This window comes from Pongo abelii, chromosome 8 (assembly GCF_028885655.2).
Source record: "Pongo abelii isolate AG06213 chromosome 8, NHGRI_mPonAbe1-v2.0_pri, whole genome shotgun sequence".
Classification (NCBI taxonomy): Eukaryota; Metazoa; Chordata; class Mammalia; order Primates; family Hominidae; genus Pongo; species Pongo abelii.
The window spans coordinates 104,679,961-104,696,078 of record NC_071993.2 but is presented as its reverse complement, the minus strand read 5'-3'; the positions used below and the strand labels follow the sequence as shown (position 1 = coordinate 104,696,078).

The window sequence follows — 16,118 nt, the reverse complement described above, 5'->3', positions numbered from 1 at the left end:
CACTGGAATATTATTCACCATAAAAAGAGTCTTGAGATCATATTGGAAGACAAAAAAAAAGAAATGAGTTATTAATACATGCTACAACATGAATGAACCTAGAAAACATTGTGCTAAGTGAAAGCAACCAAACATAAAAGCCACATATTATTCCATTTATGTAAAATGTCCAGAATAAACAAATCTTTTTTTTTTTTTTTTTTTTGAGGCAGAGTCTCTCTCTGTCACCCAGGCTGGAGTGCAATGGCACGATCTTGGCTGAGATTACCAGGTGCCCGCCACCACACCTGGCTAATTTTTTTGTATTTTTACTAGAGATGGGGTTTCACCATGTTGGCCAGGCTGCTCTTGAACTCCTGACCTCAGATGATCTTCCCACCTCAGCCTCCCAAAGTGCTGGGATTAAGGCATGAGCCACCGCACCCAGCCAGAATAAGCAAATCTATAGAGACAGAGTAAATTAGTGGTTGCCAGAGACTGGGGGGAGGGAGGAACTGGGAGTGACTGCTAACAGGTACAGGGTTTCTCTTTGGGGTTATGGAAATGTCCTCGAATTAGATGGTGGTGATGGTTGTACAACCTTCTGAATATACTGAAAACCACTGAATTGTACACTTTAAAACTGGGAATTTTTGGCCGGATGCAATGGCTCATGCCTGTAATCCCAACACTTTGGAAGGCCGAGGCGGGTGGATCACCTGAGGTCAGGAGTTCAAGACCAGCCTGGCCAACATGGTGAAACCCCATCTCTATGAAAAATACAAAAATTAGCCTGGCATGGTGGTGGTAATCCCAACTACTCGGGAGGCTGAGGCAAGAGAATCTATTGAACCCGAGAGGCGGAGGTTGCAGTGAGCTGAAATCACACCACTGCACTCCAGCCTGGACAACAGAGCAAGACTCTGTCTCTAAATAAATAAATAAAAATAAAACTGGGAATTTTTATGTCATATTATGTGAAATTTTATGGTATATGAATTAGGTTTCCATTGTTAAAATGAATAGATGCAACAAAACAAAAAAAGAAAGAAAAAATGAATAGACAAATGAAAGAAATATTTGACTGGTATGTATCTTTAAATTCTCCTTAATATTTGGATTTTCTCTAGTATTTAAACTTATCGTTTGACCAGTGTATATTTTTGGATTAACAGTTCAGTGTCATTGCCCTAAAAAGTGTTCAATAAATACATCTTTATGTTCTTGTACCTGGGAAAGAAGTACTCATGAGTAATGAGTTTTCCAGCTGTGAGACAGTGGTTGTTGGACAAACACAGCAAGGAAATGACTGTCTGCAGTTACATTCTTACTCAACAGCTCTTGGCAGCCATGAAAACAACCATTCATCAAACACTGGCACTAAAAGAGTCTCACAGAGCAAGGCAATGAAAACCTCAGCAATAAAACCTTGTGCCTCCCTTGAAAGCGACGATTAACTGTCCACCAAAAAGTCCTGTGCCCCCTACCATGATATAGAGTTGTTGCTAAGCAGCAGCTGCCTGGCTAGGGACTACATTTCCCAGCATCCTCTGCTTATAGGTCAGGTCCTGTTACTCCCAAGGAGGTGAGTGGGAGCGCTGACTGTTACTTCTAGATCAAGGTATGCAGGAGGCAGGAAACCTTCTCCTGCCTCTCATCCCTCACCTGTGAGCTCAGTGCAGAGCAGATGGCCAAGCCATGGGGTGGAAGGAGCCTGGATCATAGACAACCAGCTAATTTTTCTGTTTTTTGGAGAGGCAGGGTTGGTCGCTACTAAACTTATTCGTCTAGTAAGTAAATACATAAAGATGTATTTATTGAACACTTGTTGACCAGGCTGGTCTCGAACTGCTGACCTCAGGTGATTTGCCCCCCTTGGCCTCCCAAAGTGCTGGGATTACAGGCATGAGCCACTGTGCCGGCTAGAACCCATTTTTTAAAATGATATAGTTAAACTATTCCAGAGCATAGAACAGTATGAAAAACTTCCTAATTTAGTCTGTGAGTCCAGAATCACCCCCTCTGGTGCAAATCCCAAGCAAGAACACAAATACACACACACACACACACACACACACACACACGCCAGATTTCATCTGGGATATAGACAATTTTAAAATAATAAAAACAATAAGCCTACCACACAAATGAGCCATTCCACTGCTAGCTATCTACCCAAAAGAAATTAAAGCATATGTGTCCACACAAAGACGTGTACATGAACGTTCGAAGCAGCTATATTTGCAATAACCAAAAATTTGAAACAACACAAATGTCCATCAACAGGCTAAACAAATTATAGTGTATCTATATATTCACTCAGCAATGAAAATGAGCTACTGTTACTGCAACATCATGAATGAATCTCAAAATAATTAAGCTGAGTGAAAGAAGCCAGATACCGCCCTCTCCCAAAAGGAGCACATAGTATACATTTCATTTATATATAAAATTCTAGAATTCTATAATCATAGAAAGCAGATCAGTGGTTCCCTGGTGTGGGGGAGATGGGAAGGAAAGAAGAGGGAGTACAAAGAGCACAGGGAAGCTTTTGGACATTATGAATATGTTTTCTTTCTCTTTTTTTTTTTTTTTTTTTTTTTTTTTTTGAGACAGAGTCTTGCTGGAGTGCAGTGCCATAGTCATAGCTCACTGCAACCTCAAACTCCTGGGCTCAACTGAGCCTCCTGCCTCAGCCTCCATAGTGGCAGTGAGCTGAGATCACTCCATTGCACTCCAGCCTGGGTGACAAGAGTGAAACTCCATCTCAAAACACACACACACACACACACACACACACACACACACACACACACACACACACACACGAAAGAATTCAAGAAAGAACAATAGACACCAATGAGAAAGAAGGATCAGCCAAGGCTGGTGAGATTATCATTCCTTAGGTGCAGGGAGACCCAGAGTGGAATGGGGCAGGAGGGAATTCGCATTTATGAGCACTAACTACCATTGTGGGTCAGGCGTTGAGCCCAGCATTTTACGTATATCTTATGAAATCCTCCCAACAAACGTATACTGCTGAGAGCTGAATTGCACTGACGAAATTGCCAGGCACGCCTCATCTCATGAAGCTCTTTCAACAGCCCAGTGAGGTAGGTACTAATATTATCCCGTTTACTAAGTGAGGAAGCTAAGAGGCAAAGAGGTTTCATAAATTGCCTAAGACTAGACAACTAATAAGAGATAGAGCTCACCTCTGACTTCACAGCCTGAGCTCACCCAAAAATTAGAATGAGTCATGCTAACTGCCTGGGAGACACAAAAGGAGACAGAACAGAGTACAGGACAAAATTGCAAAAGGCAGAGGCTTTAGTATCCAGAGTTTGGAGTCAGGTCAGGTGTCCACACCTCTGGCACAGGGCCACGAGAGGGAGGAGGGGCTGGGAGGCCCTCTGACATATCCTTCTCACATCCTGTGGACAGAGGGACGGTCTCCAGGGAATGGGAGAGTGACCTCAGCATAATAAGCTGATTATACCTAAAGGTAACTAGCTAATTTCATTATAGCCTGGGAAGAGAGAAGTGACATAATTCAGATTTGTAATAACTTTTTTTTAAATATATACAGAGTCTTGCTCTATCACCCAGGCTGGAGTACAGTGGTGCACTCATAGCTCGCTACAGCCTCAACCTCCTGGGCTCAAGCAATCCTCTCACTTCAGCCACCCATGTAGCTGGGACTACTGCTGCATGCCACCATGCCCAGCTAATTTTTTTATTTTTTGTAGAGATGGAGTCTTGCTATGTTGCTCAGGCTGGTCTCGAAATCCTGGGCTCAAGCAATCCCCCTGCCTTGGCCTCCTCAAGTGTTGAGATTACAGGTATGAGCCACCACACCCAGCCTATCACCCAGACTGGAGTGCAGTGGCACGATCTCAGCTCACTGCAACCTCTGGCTTCCGGGTTCAAGTGATTCTCCTGCCTCAGCCTCCTGAATAGCTAGGATTACAGATGCCCGCCACCATGCCCAGCCAATTGTGTGTGTGTGTGTGTGTGTGTGTGTGTGTGTGTGTGTGTGTGTGTGTGTGTGTAGTAGAGATGGGGTTTCACCATGTTGGCCAGGCTGGTGTTGAATTCCTGACCTCAAGTGATCCACCTGCCTCAGCCTCCCAAAGTGCTGGGATTACAGGCATGAAGCACTGCGTCCGGCCTCCTGGCCTATTCTTTAGTCTTTCTTTCCTGCATTAGCTCAAGATGTAAATATTTCAAAACTCGGATGAAATTTGGATGAAGTATACGGATGGTTGGGAAAAAGCTTGTCTGCTAGGAAATCCTTGAAGTGGCATGGTGGCAATGGTGGCACAGACCTGAGTTTGAATCTTGTTTCGGTCACTACGCATTCAAGTGCCAGGGCACATCATCCTACCCCTGTGAGCCTGTTTCCACGACTGTTAAATGGGGGTATTTGCTACTTCGTGGAAATGGGAGGATAACAGATGTTATATAAGGCACCCATTATGTTCTTGGTTCATGGTAGGTCCTTCCTAAAGCTGGTTCCCTTTCTCCCTCTTCCCAGCCTTGACTCAGAAGTGCTTCACAACTGCATGTCAGAGCACTGCCTTCAGGCGTCCTGGAGATGGCAGCAAGGATAATTTGCCTCCAGCTGGAGGGACAGGCAAGTATGAAGCCTGGAGGGTCAGCCTCCAGCCTCCAGCAGCTTCCTGTCCCCATCTGTGCTGCGAAAGGAATGGCACAGCCTTGGTGCCTACCAGATCCCAAACAGCCACCCAGTTCAAAAGGAATGAGGTGCCAGGTGTGGCGGCTCATGCCTGTTATCCCAGCACTTTGGGAGGCCAAGCTGGGTGATCACCTGAGGTCAGGAGTTCAAGACCAGCCTGGCCAACAGGGTAAAACCCTGTCTCCACTAAAAATGCAAAAATTAGCTGGGCGTGGTGGCACGCGCCTGTAATCCCAGCTACTCGGGAGGTTCAGGCAGGAGAATTGCTCGAAACCAGAAGGCAGATGCTGCAATGAGCCGAGATCGTGCCACTGCACTCCAGCCTGGGTGACAGAGTGAGACTTGGTCTCAAAAAAAAAAAAGGAATAAAGGAATGAGGACATGAGGCCATGGATTAGGGAGGGCAGAAGGGCCTTCAGATTAGAAACCAGTCTGGAATTTCCATGGGCTGTTGAGGCTGGCCTGGGTTGGTCCCACAGACCTCCTGCCAGGCATGTCTTAAGTGCTCTTCTTGGGTTCTGACCACCTCCCCAGCATACATTGCCCCACTGGGCCCAGAAAGTCTCAGGCCCTCCCCATCTCTTTCCAGCTGCCCCCACTAACCCTAGTCCCTGGGACTCCTATCCTCAAGACTGGCTATGGAGTGGGATGCAGCCACTCCAGGGCTCCTCCCATCCTTGCTACTCTTGGCAGCATAAGGGTTAGAAAGGGCACAGGCCTGGGGAACCACTTGCCCTCACTATCGGCTTCCTCATCACTAGAAAAGGACCCACCTCCTTTTATGGGTTTTATTAAGATCTCTACAGGGAACACCCAAGGGACTAACAAAGTTAACCAGTGTAAGAAAATTATAAAGGTTCTAGAAAGCCCATAGAATTCTTGCAGTCCCTTACTACTGTTTCTATGGACATAGAGAGTTAGAAATATATTATTGTTACATTTAAAAAGTTAAGTCGTACAAGAGTCTGTGTGTGTGTGTGTGTGTGTGTGTGTGCGTGCACATCCATAAATGTTTGATTAGTTATAAAAACTAGAGAGGTCCAGCGCGGTTGCTCATGCCTATAATCCCAACACTTTGGGAGGCCGATGTCAGCAGATTGTTTGAGTCTAGGACTTCAAGACCAGCCTGGGCAACAGGGTACAACCCTGTCCCTACTAAAATACAAAAAAAAACCCAAAAAATTGCTGGGTGTGGTGGCGTGTGTCTGGAAGGCTGAGGTGGGAGGATCACCTGAGCCCAGGAGGTCGAGGCTACAGTGAGCCATGATCACACCACTGCATTCCAACCTGCACAACTGAGGAAGACCCTGTCTCAAAAAGTAAAAAGAGGAAGGAGAGTTACTAGTTAACAATGATTTTGGTGGACAGATCACCTGAGATCAGGAGTTCAAGACCAGCCTGGCCAACATGGTGAAACCCTGTCTCTACTAAAAATACAAAATCAGCTGGTTGTGGTGGCACACACCTGTAATCCCAGCTACTCAGGAGGCTGAAGCACTAAAATCACCTGAACCTGGGAGACTGAGGTTGCAGTGAACCAAGATCATGCCACTGTTACTCCAGCCTAGGCGATAGAGTAAGACTCTGTCTCGAAACAAAATAAAACAAAACAACAACAAAACACAATGATTTTTCTCTGGGGTATGAGATTAGGATGGTCAAGGCCAGGCGTGGTGGCTCATGCCTGTAATCCCAGCACTTTGGGAGGCCGAGGCGGGCGGATCACGAGGCCAGGAGATCGAGACCATCCTGGTTAATATGGTGAAACCCAGTCTCTACTAAAAATACAAAAAATTAGCCAGGTGTGGTGGCGGGAGCCTGTAGTCCCAGCTACTTGGGAGGCTGAGGCAGGAGAATGGCATGAACCCGGGAGGCAGAGCTTGCAGTGAGCCGAGATCGCGCCACTGCACTCCAGCCTGGGCGACAGTGTGAGGCTCCATGTCAAAAAAAAAAAAAGAGAGAGAGAGATTAGAATGGTCAAATGACTTCTTTTTACATTTTTTTTTTTTTGACACTGAGTTTCACTCTGTTGCCCAGGCTGGAGTGCAGTGGCATGATCTCGGCTCACTGCAACCTCTGCCTCCCGGGTTCAAGCAATTCTCCTGCCTCAGCCTCTCGAGTAGCTGGGGAATACAGGCACATGCCACCATGCCTGGCTAATTTTTGCATTTTTTGGTAGAGGCAGGGTTTCACCATGTTGCCCAGGGTGGTCTCGAACTCCTGAACTCAAGTGATCCACCCAACTTGGCCTCCCAGAGCGTGAGCCACCGCGCCCAGCCTCTTTTTACTTTTTGTTTTTTTCATTGTTGTTTTGAGGGTCTCATTCTGTCACCCAGGTGGGAGTGCAGTGGCACAATCATGGCTCACTACAGCCTCGACGTCCCAGGCTCAGGAGATCCTCCCACTTCAGCCTCCTGAATAGCTGGGACCATGGGCACACGCCACCATGCCCAGCCGATTTTTTTCATATTGTTTGTAAAGACAGGGTTTTGCCATGTTGCCCAGGCTGGTCTCGAACTCCTGAGCTCAAGTGATCTGCCCACCTCAGCCTCCCAAAGTGTTGGGAATTACAGGCATGAGCCACTGAGCCTGGCCCAGCTTCTTTTTACTTTTTACAAATCTATACTGCTTACGCTTTTTGATGGTGCATATTGGTATTATATTTTCATGGATATATATTACTATTTTATTTTACAAATAACTATTGTGACCAAACAAAAAACACGTAAATAAATCATGCTAACCAAACTTTTCTCTCTCATGTTCCTGCTTTTTCCTTTTATCGCTGAAAATATTCATTTATTAATTCTCATTTTTTACCACTGACCACCCCACCTCCATCCCTAGAAAAGCAGGAAAAGTAATAGACATAAACCCTGAGATTTCCCACTCATAGGAGCTCATTATGTCACTGAGATGCAGTGTCTTATTTCAAAGTGCACTAAGCAGGAAATGCCAGATTAGGCCATTCCTAAACACCTGGTCTTCTGGAAGGAAAACCAAACTCCCCATAAGCTCTAGAGCCTGCCAGAGGACCACAGGGCTTAAAGAAACCTCTGCCTTCCAGTCCCTGGAAGCCAGCTGTGTGACCACGGATAAGGCCTTTCCATTCTCTGGGCTCCATTTCCTCTACTGAATGAGGTGGGAGATGTGGGGGGCAACAATGCCAACCCATAAGACTACTGGGAAGGGGCTGGGTGCAGTAGCTTACGCCTGTAATCACAGCACTTTGGGAGGCCGAGGCGGGTGGATCATGTGAGGTCAGGAGTTTGAGACCAGCCTGGCTAACATAGTGAAACCCAGTCTCTATTAAAAATACAAAAATTGGTAGGGCGTGGTGGTGCGCGCCTGTAGTCCCAGCTACTCGGAAGGCAGAGGCAGAATTGCTTGAACCTCGGAGACGGAGGTTGCAGTGAGCTGAGATCATGCCATTGCATTACAGCTTGAGTGACAGAACGAGACTCCATCTCAAAAAAAACAAAAGACTACAGAGAAGATCAAATAGGCTAATGCAGGGGGAAGCACATTTTCAACTGCAAAACGCTCCACTGCTAAAATAGAGTAGAGCAGGGGCTTACCAGCCTTTGCAGAAAGCGGAGCCACTTTTTACTTTGCCTGAAATTCACCAACAGACAGGAGAAGGAAGAAGGGAGTAGGGGAGGGGCCTTGGCAGCTGATGGTGTTTTCCTCCGCCCACTCTCCAGTCACAAACCAAATTATGAAGAGAGTGTGTGTGCCTGTGTGTATGTTTGTGTGCGCAGGCACTGGAATGGTTCTTTGGAAGACAGTGGGTGTGGCGCACACACGTGGCATCAGATCCCAGCCTGGAGCTGTTCCAGGTGAGTTTTGAAATCTTCCTGTTTCCTGGCTGCAGATGTCACGCCTAGGGCACAGGGAGGAGGAGTGTTCCAGGTGAGTTTTGAAAAATCCTCTTTCCAGGCTGCAGATGTCACGCCCAGGGCACAGGGAGGAGGAGCCTGGGAGGAAGCCTCTTAACTCTGCCCTCACACCCTTTCCAGGGCATCCGTCAGCAGCCAGCAGCTGGCTGGACAAAGAATCTCCGGGGAATCGGGGGAAAGGCAGGTGGGGTGTGGTCCAGGAGGCAACACCAGTGGTGTGCAGGGAAAAAAAACAGGGCCTGGCTACAGGAGACCCCAACTCTGCCCCTAATCAGCTGTGTAGCATCAGGCAGGTTGCCACCACGCCCTGGACTTCGTTTCCCCTTCTGTAAAACGATGGGGATGGACTAGAACAGGACCCTCTAGCTCCACAACCACGGTCTTTCTGCACACAGAATGAGAGGCAGTGGAGCTCCCTAACAGAGGGCCCATTGAGAGCAGGGACTAAAGCCTCTGGAATTCCCTCCAGCCTCCATCAGGGACACCCGCAGTTTTCTTCCCTCTGGTTTCTGTCCTCAGGCAACCCCTGGTCCAGGCTCCTAACTGCACTAGAGATCTGTGAACTCACTCTCTTTCCCTCCTAGAAGGAAACAGGAAGCCAGAGAGGCCGAAACGAGGCCAGCAGCAGGGCGTGAGGCACAATGAGACAGAATGGGAGGACCTCACATGGAGGGATACTATGGAGGACCAGGACAGAAGACACAAACACCAAGAGCAAACAACCAAACTTTATCCAGAAAAGCATATTTGTAATCACCACTCAACAATGAGGAACATTGGTCCCCTCTCCCCAACCACCCTCACTCTTCCCAAACCCACTCTCTCTTTTGGCTTTTATAGAACACTGTAGAAATTCTTTCCTGAGTCTGCAAATGGCCCCAGACTGGTCTGGGAGCTGCCCAGAGTGGTCTTGGGCTGGACTGAGTCCTGGTGCCCAGAGAGGGAGGCCTATGCAACTGCTTCCAGTATCCAAAAGTTCTGGGGGCAAGTCGGGTGGCCACCCCCATGGCACAGGGCCTTGAGGGAGGGTGAGTGTGGTGGCAGTCTTACGTGTCCTTCTCGTACCTGGCAGACAGAGTGAGCACAAGCTGCTGGAAGCCAAGCGGGAAGGCACATCTAGAAGAGCAGCGAGCTCTGGAATGCTACAGGCACGTGTGGATGGATGAGGCTCCATGGCGGCCAAGGAGATATCTGCTCCTGAGTAAGGTCACCTGACCACAGACAGCACCAGGGCCTGGGGGGCTAAGAAGGAGATCTTGAGAAGGATGGACCTGAGCTAAAGATGTAACTTAGATGGTGATCTGAAAAAAGGAAAAAAGAATAAAGGCTGGAACTCAAACCCACTGTTTAGGGTACAGGAGTACACAGCTAAGTTCCAGGTGTCCAGAATCTTGTGTCCAAATCATAGCACAAGGAAAACAGGAATTCTCTTGAGTTAAGGCAAAATCAATCTTCACCCATCTGGGCTCTTCCATTGCATGGTGCGGAAAGGAAGGGGCTGGGCAGAGGTCATTCCTCTCCCCATCTCCCCCTATTGCCAGTGAAGACTCTGAAAGCTTCTGCAGGTCAAGGCCAGAATGGTGTTGCCAGCCCAGGGCAGCGGGCCCTGAGAACGGTCGGTGTGACCAGCTCTGGGAATCTCCATGGCCTCAGCAACATGGAAACCTGCAACAGGAGAACCAAAGTCAAAGGGCTTCCAAGGCACCCCAAGTGTCTCACCCCAGGCTCTCACTGCACCAGCACTTGGGGCTGAGGGAACTCCTAGTCTCAAGCCTCGGCCCCCCAAAGTGCTGGGATTACAGACGTGAGCCACTGCAACTAGCTGTGAATGTTCTTAATGTCACTGAACTATACACTTAAAAATGGTTAAGATGGTAAATTTTATGTATATTTTACCACAATTTAAAAAATAGCTACATTAACACTATCTAACATGTATTGATACCCTACTATATAGAGTATAGCCTGGTCATGAAGAGGCCAGGCTGCCAGGGTTCAAATCCTACCTCTACCACTCATTAGCTGGGAGACCTTGGGCAAGGTATTTAACCTCTCTGGCATTCATCTTCCTCATTTGGAATATGGGAATGACATTAGAACCCATCTCAATAGGGTTACTGAGAGAATCAATGGACACCTGTAAAATGCTATTATGTGTAGCCAACCACATAATAGAGCTACATAGGTGCTCTGATGGCAACATATCTAGAACTACATTCATGCTTCACACACCCTGAAACTACACCTTCGCAACCTCCACAGAGAAATCTAACACCTGTACACCTAAGCTTTAAAAACAAGCTCACAAAAACACACGGCCTCCCCTCTTCTAGTTTCTAATCCAGAGAAGGTTGAACCTTTTCAACAGCAGACCTGGCCAGGCACAGTGGCTGAGATCTGTAATCCCAACACTCTAGGAGGCTGAGACAGGAGGATCTCTTGAGCCCAGGAGTTTGAGACCAGCATGCAAAATACAATGGGGCCCTGTCTCTACAAAAATTTAAAAACTAGCCAGGCATGGTGGTATGTGCCTGTAGTCCCAGCTACCCAGGAGGCTGAGGTGAGAAGATCGCTTGAGTCTGGGAGGTCGAGACTGCAGTGAGCCATAATCACACCACTGCACTCCAGGGTGGGTGACACAGTAAGACTGCCTCAAAAACAAAACAAAAAAGAAAGAAAAAATAAAAGAGCAGACCATTGAAGGGTTTAGCAAAAAGGTTGAATTTTCACAACTCCATAGATGTGGTTATTACTATCACCTCTCCAACTTGCTCTGAATAAAAACCCTTTAACTTCTGGAAAAGGAGGAGGCTCTGTGCTTTTTATTCAAATGCCCAGGACCCCTTCCAGAAAACCAAGAAGCGTCTTACCTTACAGGCCCAGCCAGCAGGTCACCCCAGCGCCAGAGAGTGGTTCTTCTCTTTGGTAAGGGAGACCCACCCTGCCAGCTGCTCCAGGTCAGTGCCGGCATCTCTTGCAGGTGACTTTCCTTTAGACTGGGAAAACCATCTGAATAACTTTGGCTTCATTTCTCCAACAATGTAAAGGAATGTTCAAATTCCCCAGTTCGGGTCTCTGGCTAGAGGCAGCAATCTACTTCCTCACTGGGGTGGGTCCCCTCCCTTTGCTAGAGAAATTCCCTGGGGAAGAAAGAGAAGGCGCCCCCCAAATCTTCAAACAGAACACAGCCAATGGGTTGGGCCCTTCGGCATGAATGAGAGCCCGGACAGCACAGGGATGCTGGGAACCTCAAGGTGGGAATACTGCTCCAGGCCCAAGAGCAGTTAATACAGTAAACTAAATTATTTCTGTAACAGCGGGACTTCTCAGAGTCTCTGATAAGCTAATGAGCATCTCCAAGAAAGGGAGACAGCACCGTTGACAAACCCATTTGGCCTTGAAACCCTCTTTTAGCAGAGGCGGCTCCTGAGCCAGGGGTCCTGACTCACCCACCCTTTTAATGCAAACAGCGCTGGAGTGCAAGTCTGGGTTCCAATCTTACTCTGGCTGTTCCCAAGAGCAGGCTCTGGGTCCCCATCTGTAAGAAGGGGTGGGGTTCACCTTAACATTCCACCATGGTCGTGGAACTCCTAATGCAAACAGATACGGGGGGGTGGGGATGAGGGGGGCGGCAGAAGCCTGTGAGGAAGGCTGGGAAGAGACTTGTGTCACGGAGAGGCCAGGACAGTTAGTGTGTATTTGGGACTGGCCTGCAAAAACCTTAAGGACAAAGGCGGAGTAGGTAGAGGCAAGAGGAGACTCCACAAGTGTAAGGGTATAGCCCACCGGCTTCTCCTATCGGTCCCCACCTCGGCGGATGGGCCCCACCCCAAGACAACCGAGCACAGAGTGACGGGCTGGGAGCGGCTTCGCAGGATGCCAGCACAATCCCCAGCTAAAACCAAACTCATCGCTCATCCTGGGACCAGCCAAGGCCTGTCCTCAGCTCCGCCCGCGGCCCAGCGCCTGCGTTTTACAGCACCGGAGGCTGGACGAGGGGCCGGGGAAGGGAGTGCTCTTCCGACCACGGGGCGGGAGGGAAGGGGGCAGCCAGAAGCCTGGTTCCAATTTGGGAGCCTCCCCCGGATCTGCGCGGCGCCTGTCCACGTCTTAGTCTCAGCAGGGAAGGGAAGAGGAACCGCGAGGTTTCGCCTCGGGGCGGCTCGTCTGCGAGTGTGTGTCCGCCCCTCGGATCGCAGCCTGCGCTTGTCCCGGGAGACGGCGCGTCCGGCGCGGCGGTCGGGATTCTGGGCGGCGGCGGCGCTGCCGTCGGGCAGGAGCTGAGCGTCAGGGTCCCTGGGCGCGGGCGACAGTGGAAACGCTGGAGGGCAGGGAGAGGGTGCCAGGGCGCACCCGCGCGGGGCGGCGGCGGGGGGAGGGATTAAGGAGGCTGGTCTCCGGGGGTTCCCCCGCCCCGATCGGGGCCGCGGCGGGCGCGGGCGGCCTCACGCCACCTCCTGCTTGCCCTGGCAGCGACGCCCGCAGCCATAGAGCGCCGAAAGCAGGTAGAGGCCGTGGCAGACGCCGCCGCAGACGGCGGCCGCCAGGAAGGCGTGGTAGGCGCAGGGCAGCGGGTAATCCTTGAGGTTGCAGTAGCTGTGGCGCTGCATCTGGTCGCTCATGATGCCGGTGGCTGCGCCGTAGAGTGCGGCCGCCAGCACATCGTGCGCCACGTTGACCATGAGCCAGCGCGAGCCCAGCACGGGGACCAGCTCGTGCTTGCCCAGCAGCGTGAGGAAGTAGAGGCCCAGGGTGAGCAGCCAGAAGAGCACGGACACGAAGAGCGCGAAGTGCACGGGGCCCTGGTACTTGCTGGTGGCGATAGTGATCCAGAAGGCAGCGCCGGCCAGCAGCTGCAGCAGCCGCAACACGCCCAGCGGGCTGCGCAGGAAGGGCCGCTGCAGGCGCACCGCGCCGCGGGCCGCACGCGCCTGGGGCGGCGGCTGGCGCGGGGGCGGCGGGAGCATGGCCCCCGGGCGCGGTGGCGGCGGCGGCGGCGCCCCGAGCAGCGGAATGGCGGCGCCTTGCTCGCGGGGGCAGCCCGGCCCAGGTGCCCTCTGCGCCCGCCGCGGCCTCCTCGCCTTGCTCCCCTCTTAGTCCTCTCTTCCTCTCCTCCTTTCCCCACCCTTCCTCTACTCTCTCCTCCCCTCGGCCCTCCTCGCCTTCTCTCTCCCGCTCTCCACCCTTCCCACCCGCCCCTTTCCCTTCCCCTTCCCCTCGGCTGTCTCCTCCCCCGCGCGCTTCTCCCGGCTTCCTGCCATCTCTCTTTCCATCTCGCTCACCACCCTGGCGCCCCACTTTCCCCTCCGCGCCAGGCCCCCAGCTCGGATTCCTTCGTCCTCCGGCCAGGGCAGGGCCTTCCGCCCTGCCCGCCCGTGCGCTGCTGCGCCAAGTTTGCCACATCTGGGGCCGCCCCTACTCGCCCTGCCTCCTCCTTTTCCCTCTTTCCTGCCATAGCGCCCACACCGGGCCTCTGGGCTCTTTCTGGGCGCGGGAGGAGAGCAGTGCTGGTTTTGAACTGACATCCACTGTCACCTGGACGCCGCAGTCTCCTGCCAGGGCCCGCCTTGTCCTGTCCAAAGCTGTCCAAGTTCCCCGTGTCGGAGTAAGAGTCCATCACCCACCAGAGGCACCGCCACCCGTCCCACTCGGCACAAGCTTATTGTCCACACCCTCTTTTATCCAACCCTTCCTTGGCATCCTCCTGTCTTGCCCAGATTCAAAATACGCTACCTAACATGGCTGGGACACAAACCCAGGGCCAAGAGGAAGCAAAGCCCACGGACTTAACTACTAGGCCTAACTGCCTGTGATGGAGGCTAACGATGCTTTACATTATTGTTATTCCGTGCGACCGCTTTACCTGCGTTCTCATTTAACCCTCAGAGCAACCACAGAGATACACGCAACTCCCCTCTCATTTTGCTGAGGAGGAATGAAGCTTACCTGGGTTCAGACCAGGAAACTGGTAACTACCGCCAGTCTCTCTTCTCTCCTTCATGCTCAACCTTTGTGCCCATGGCATCTTTCTTTTTTCTTTTTTTTGGGGGGATGAGGGGCGGTGGGGTAGAGTACTGTTCTGTCGTCCAAGTTGGAGGGCAATGGAGCAATCTGCTCACTGCAACCTCCGCCTCCCGGGCTCCAGTAATTCTCCTGCCTCGGTCTCCCAAGTAGCTGGGACTACAGTCGCGAGTGCCACCACACCCAGCTAATTTTTGTATTTTTTTTTAGTAGAGACAGGGCTTTGCCATGTTGGCCAGGCTGGTCTCGAGCTCCTGACCTCAAATGATCTGTCCCCCTTGGCTCCCAAAGTGCTGGGATTACAGGCGTGAACCACCAAGCCAGGTCATGACATCTTTCTAAAAGACAGACCTGATGTTTGTTACACTGCTTCCCCTACTGAGACAGGACAGAAGCTGTCTCTTCTGTGTGGCCTATTTCACAATTTGTCCCCAACCAATTTCCAACTTCCTGGCTTGCCACTTCCTTCCCTTTCCCATGCTGTCACCCAGCATACAACCCACCAATCTTTTCCAGTTTCCCAAGTAAGCTCAGAATGCCCTGCATTACCAGACCCCACTTGACAGCAAAACTCCTATTTATCCTTCAAGGCCCAGTTTAAATGCTGCTTCCTTTTGGTCCAGCCTCTGAGGCTGCTCTTCTAGGCCCCCAGTTGGACCATCCGTCTGCAGCAGTGTTGAGTTGGCTACATCATAACTATTGGATATCATGTCTTATCCATCTTTGCCTGTGCCTGGCTCATAGGAGACCCTCAGTAAAATATGTGGAACAGATGACTGAGTGGCTGCAGGGGCAGCAAGGGAACTGAGGGGGCCCCTCTTACCCTGGGGACAGTGCATGCCTCAGACCTACAGCTGACCCCATGCTGCAGAGCTAGTCTTCATCTCCCGGTCGTAAGATGAGTCCTCTGGCCTTTGGCCTGGCTGAGCAGGTCCTCTTCCAGCAGGCTGGCTTCCCTTGGGAGAGAAAAGCTATGTGGCTTCTGGCTTCTCAGCGGGTAATGCCTCTCACTGCCAACTCAGCCCACTTGGAGAAGGCTCTGAATGCATTAAAAAAAAAAAATAGAGACGGAATCTTGCCATCTTGCCCAGGCTGGTTTCATACTCCTGGGCTCAAATGATCCTCCCTCCTCGGCCTCCTAAAGTGTTGGGATTATAGGCATGAGCCACTGCACCTGGCCTAAATGCATATATATGTATGCATTTATATATATAATGCATACATATATAAATGCATATATATATATATATATTCTTTTTTTTTTTTTTTTTGAGTTGGAGTCTCACTCTGTCACCCAGGCTGGAGTGCGGTGGCAGGATCTCAGCTCACTGCAACCTCCACCTCCCGGGTTCCAGTGATTCTCCTGCCTCAGCCTCCCAGGTTCAAGCGATTCTCCTGCCTCAGCCTCCCACGTAGCTGGGACTACAGGCTGTACCATCATACCCGGCTAATTTTTGTGTTTTTAGTAGAGACGGGGTTTCGCCATGTTGGCGAGGCTGGTCTCAAACTCCTGACCTCAA

At 50.7% G+C, this 16,118-nt stretch overlaps 1 protein-coding gene across 1 annotated transcript; it reads right to left on the bottom strand.

The window, feature by feature from the left end:
• Nucleotides 1–9,285: 9,285 nt before the first annotated feature.
• On the bottom strand, nt 9,286–14,375 carry MARVELD1 (MARVEL domain containing 1). Its single transcript, XM_009245692.4, has 2 exons — nt 11,448–14,375; nt 9,286–10,242 (listed from the first exon to the last, which is right to left on the bottom strand). Exon 1 carries the CDS (start codon nt 13,542–13,544, stop codon nt 13,023–13,025), a length of 522 nt encoding a protein of 173 aa, XP_009243967.2. The 5' UTR covers nt 13,545–14,375; the 3' UTR covers nt 9,286–10,242; nt 11,448–13,022.
• Between the last annotated feature and the right edge of the window lie 1,743 nt (nt 14,376–16,118).

What these genes read in the sequence shown, in the direction of transcription:
- MARVELD1 (XM_009245692.4), bottom strand. Translation starts at nt 13,544, where the DNA reads ATGCTCCCGCCGCCCCCGCGCCAGCCGCCGCCCCAGGCGCGTGCGGCC.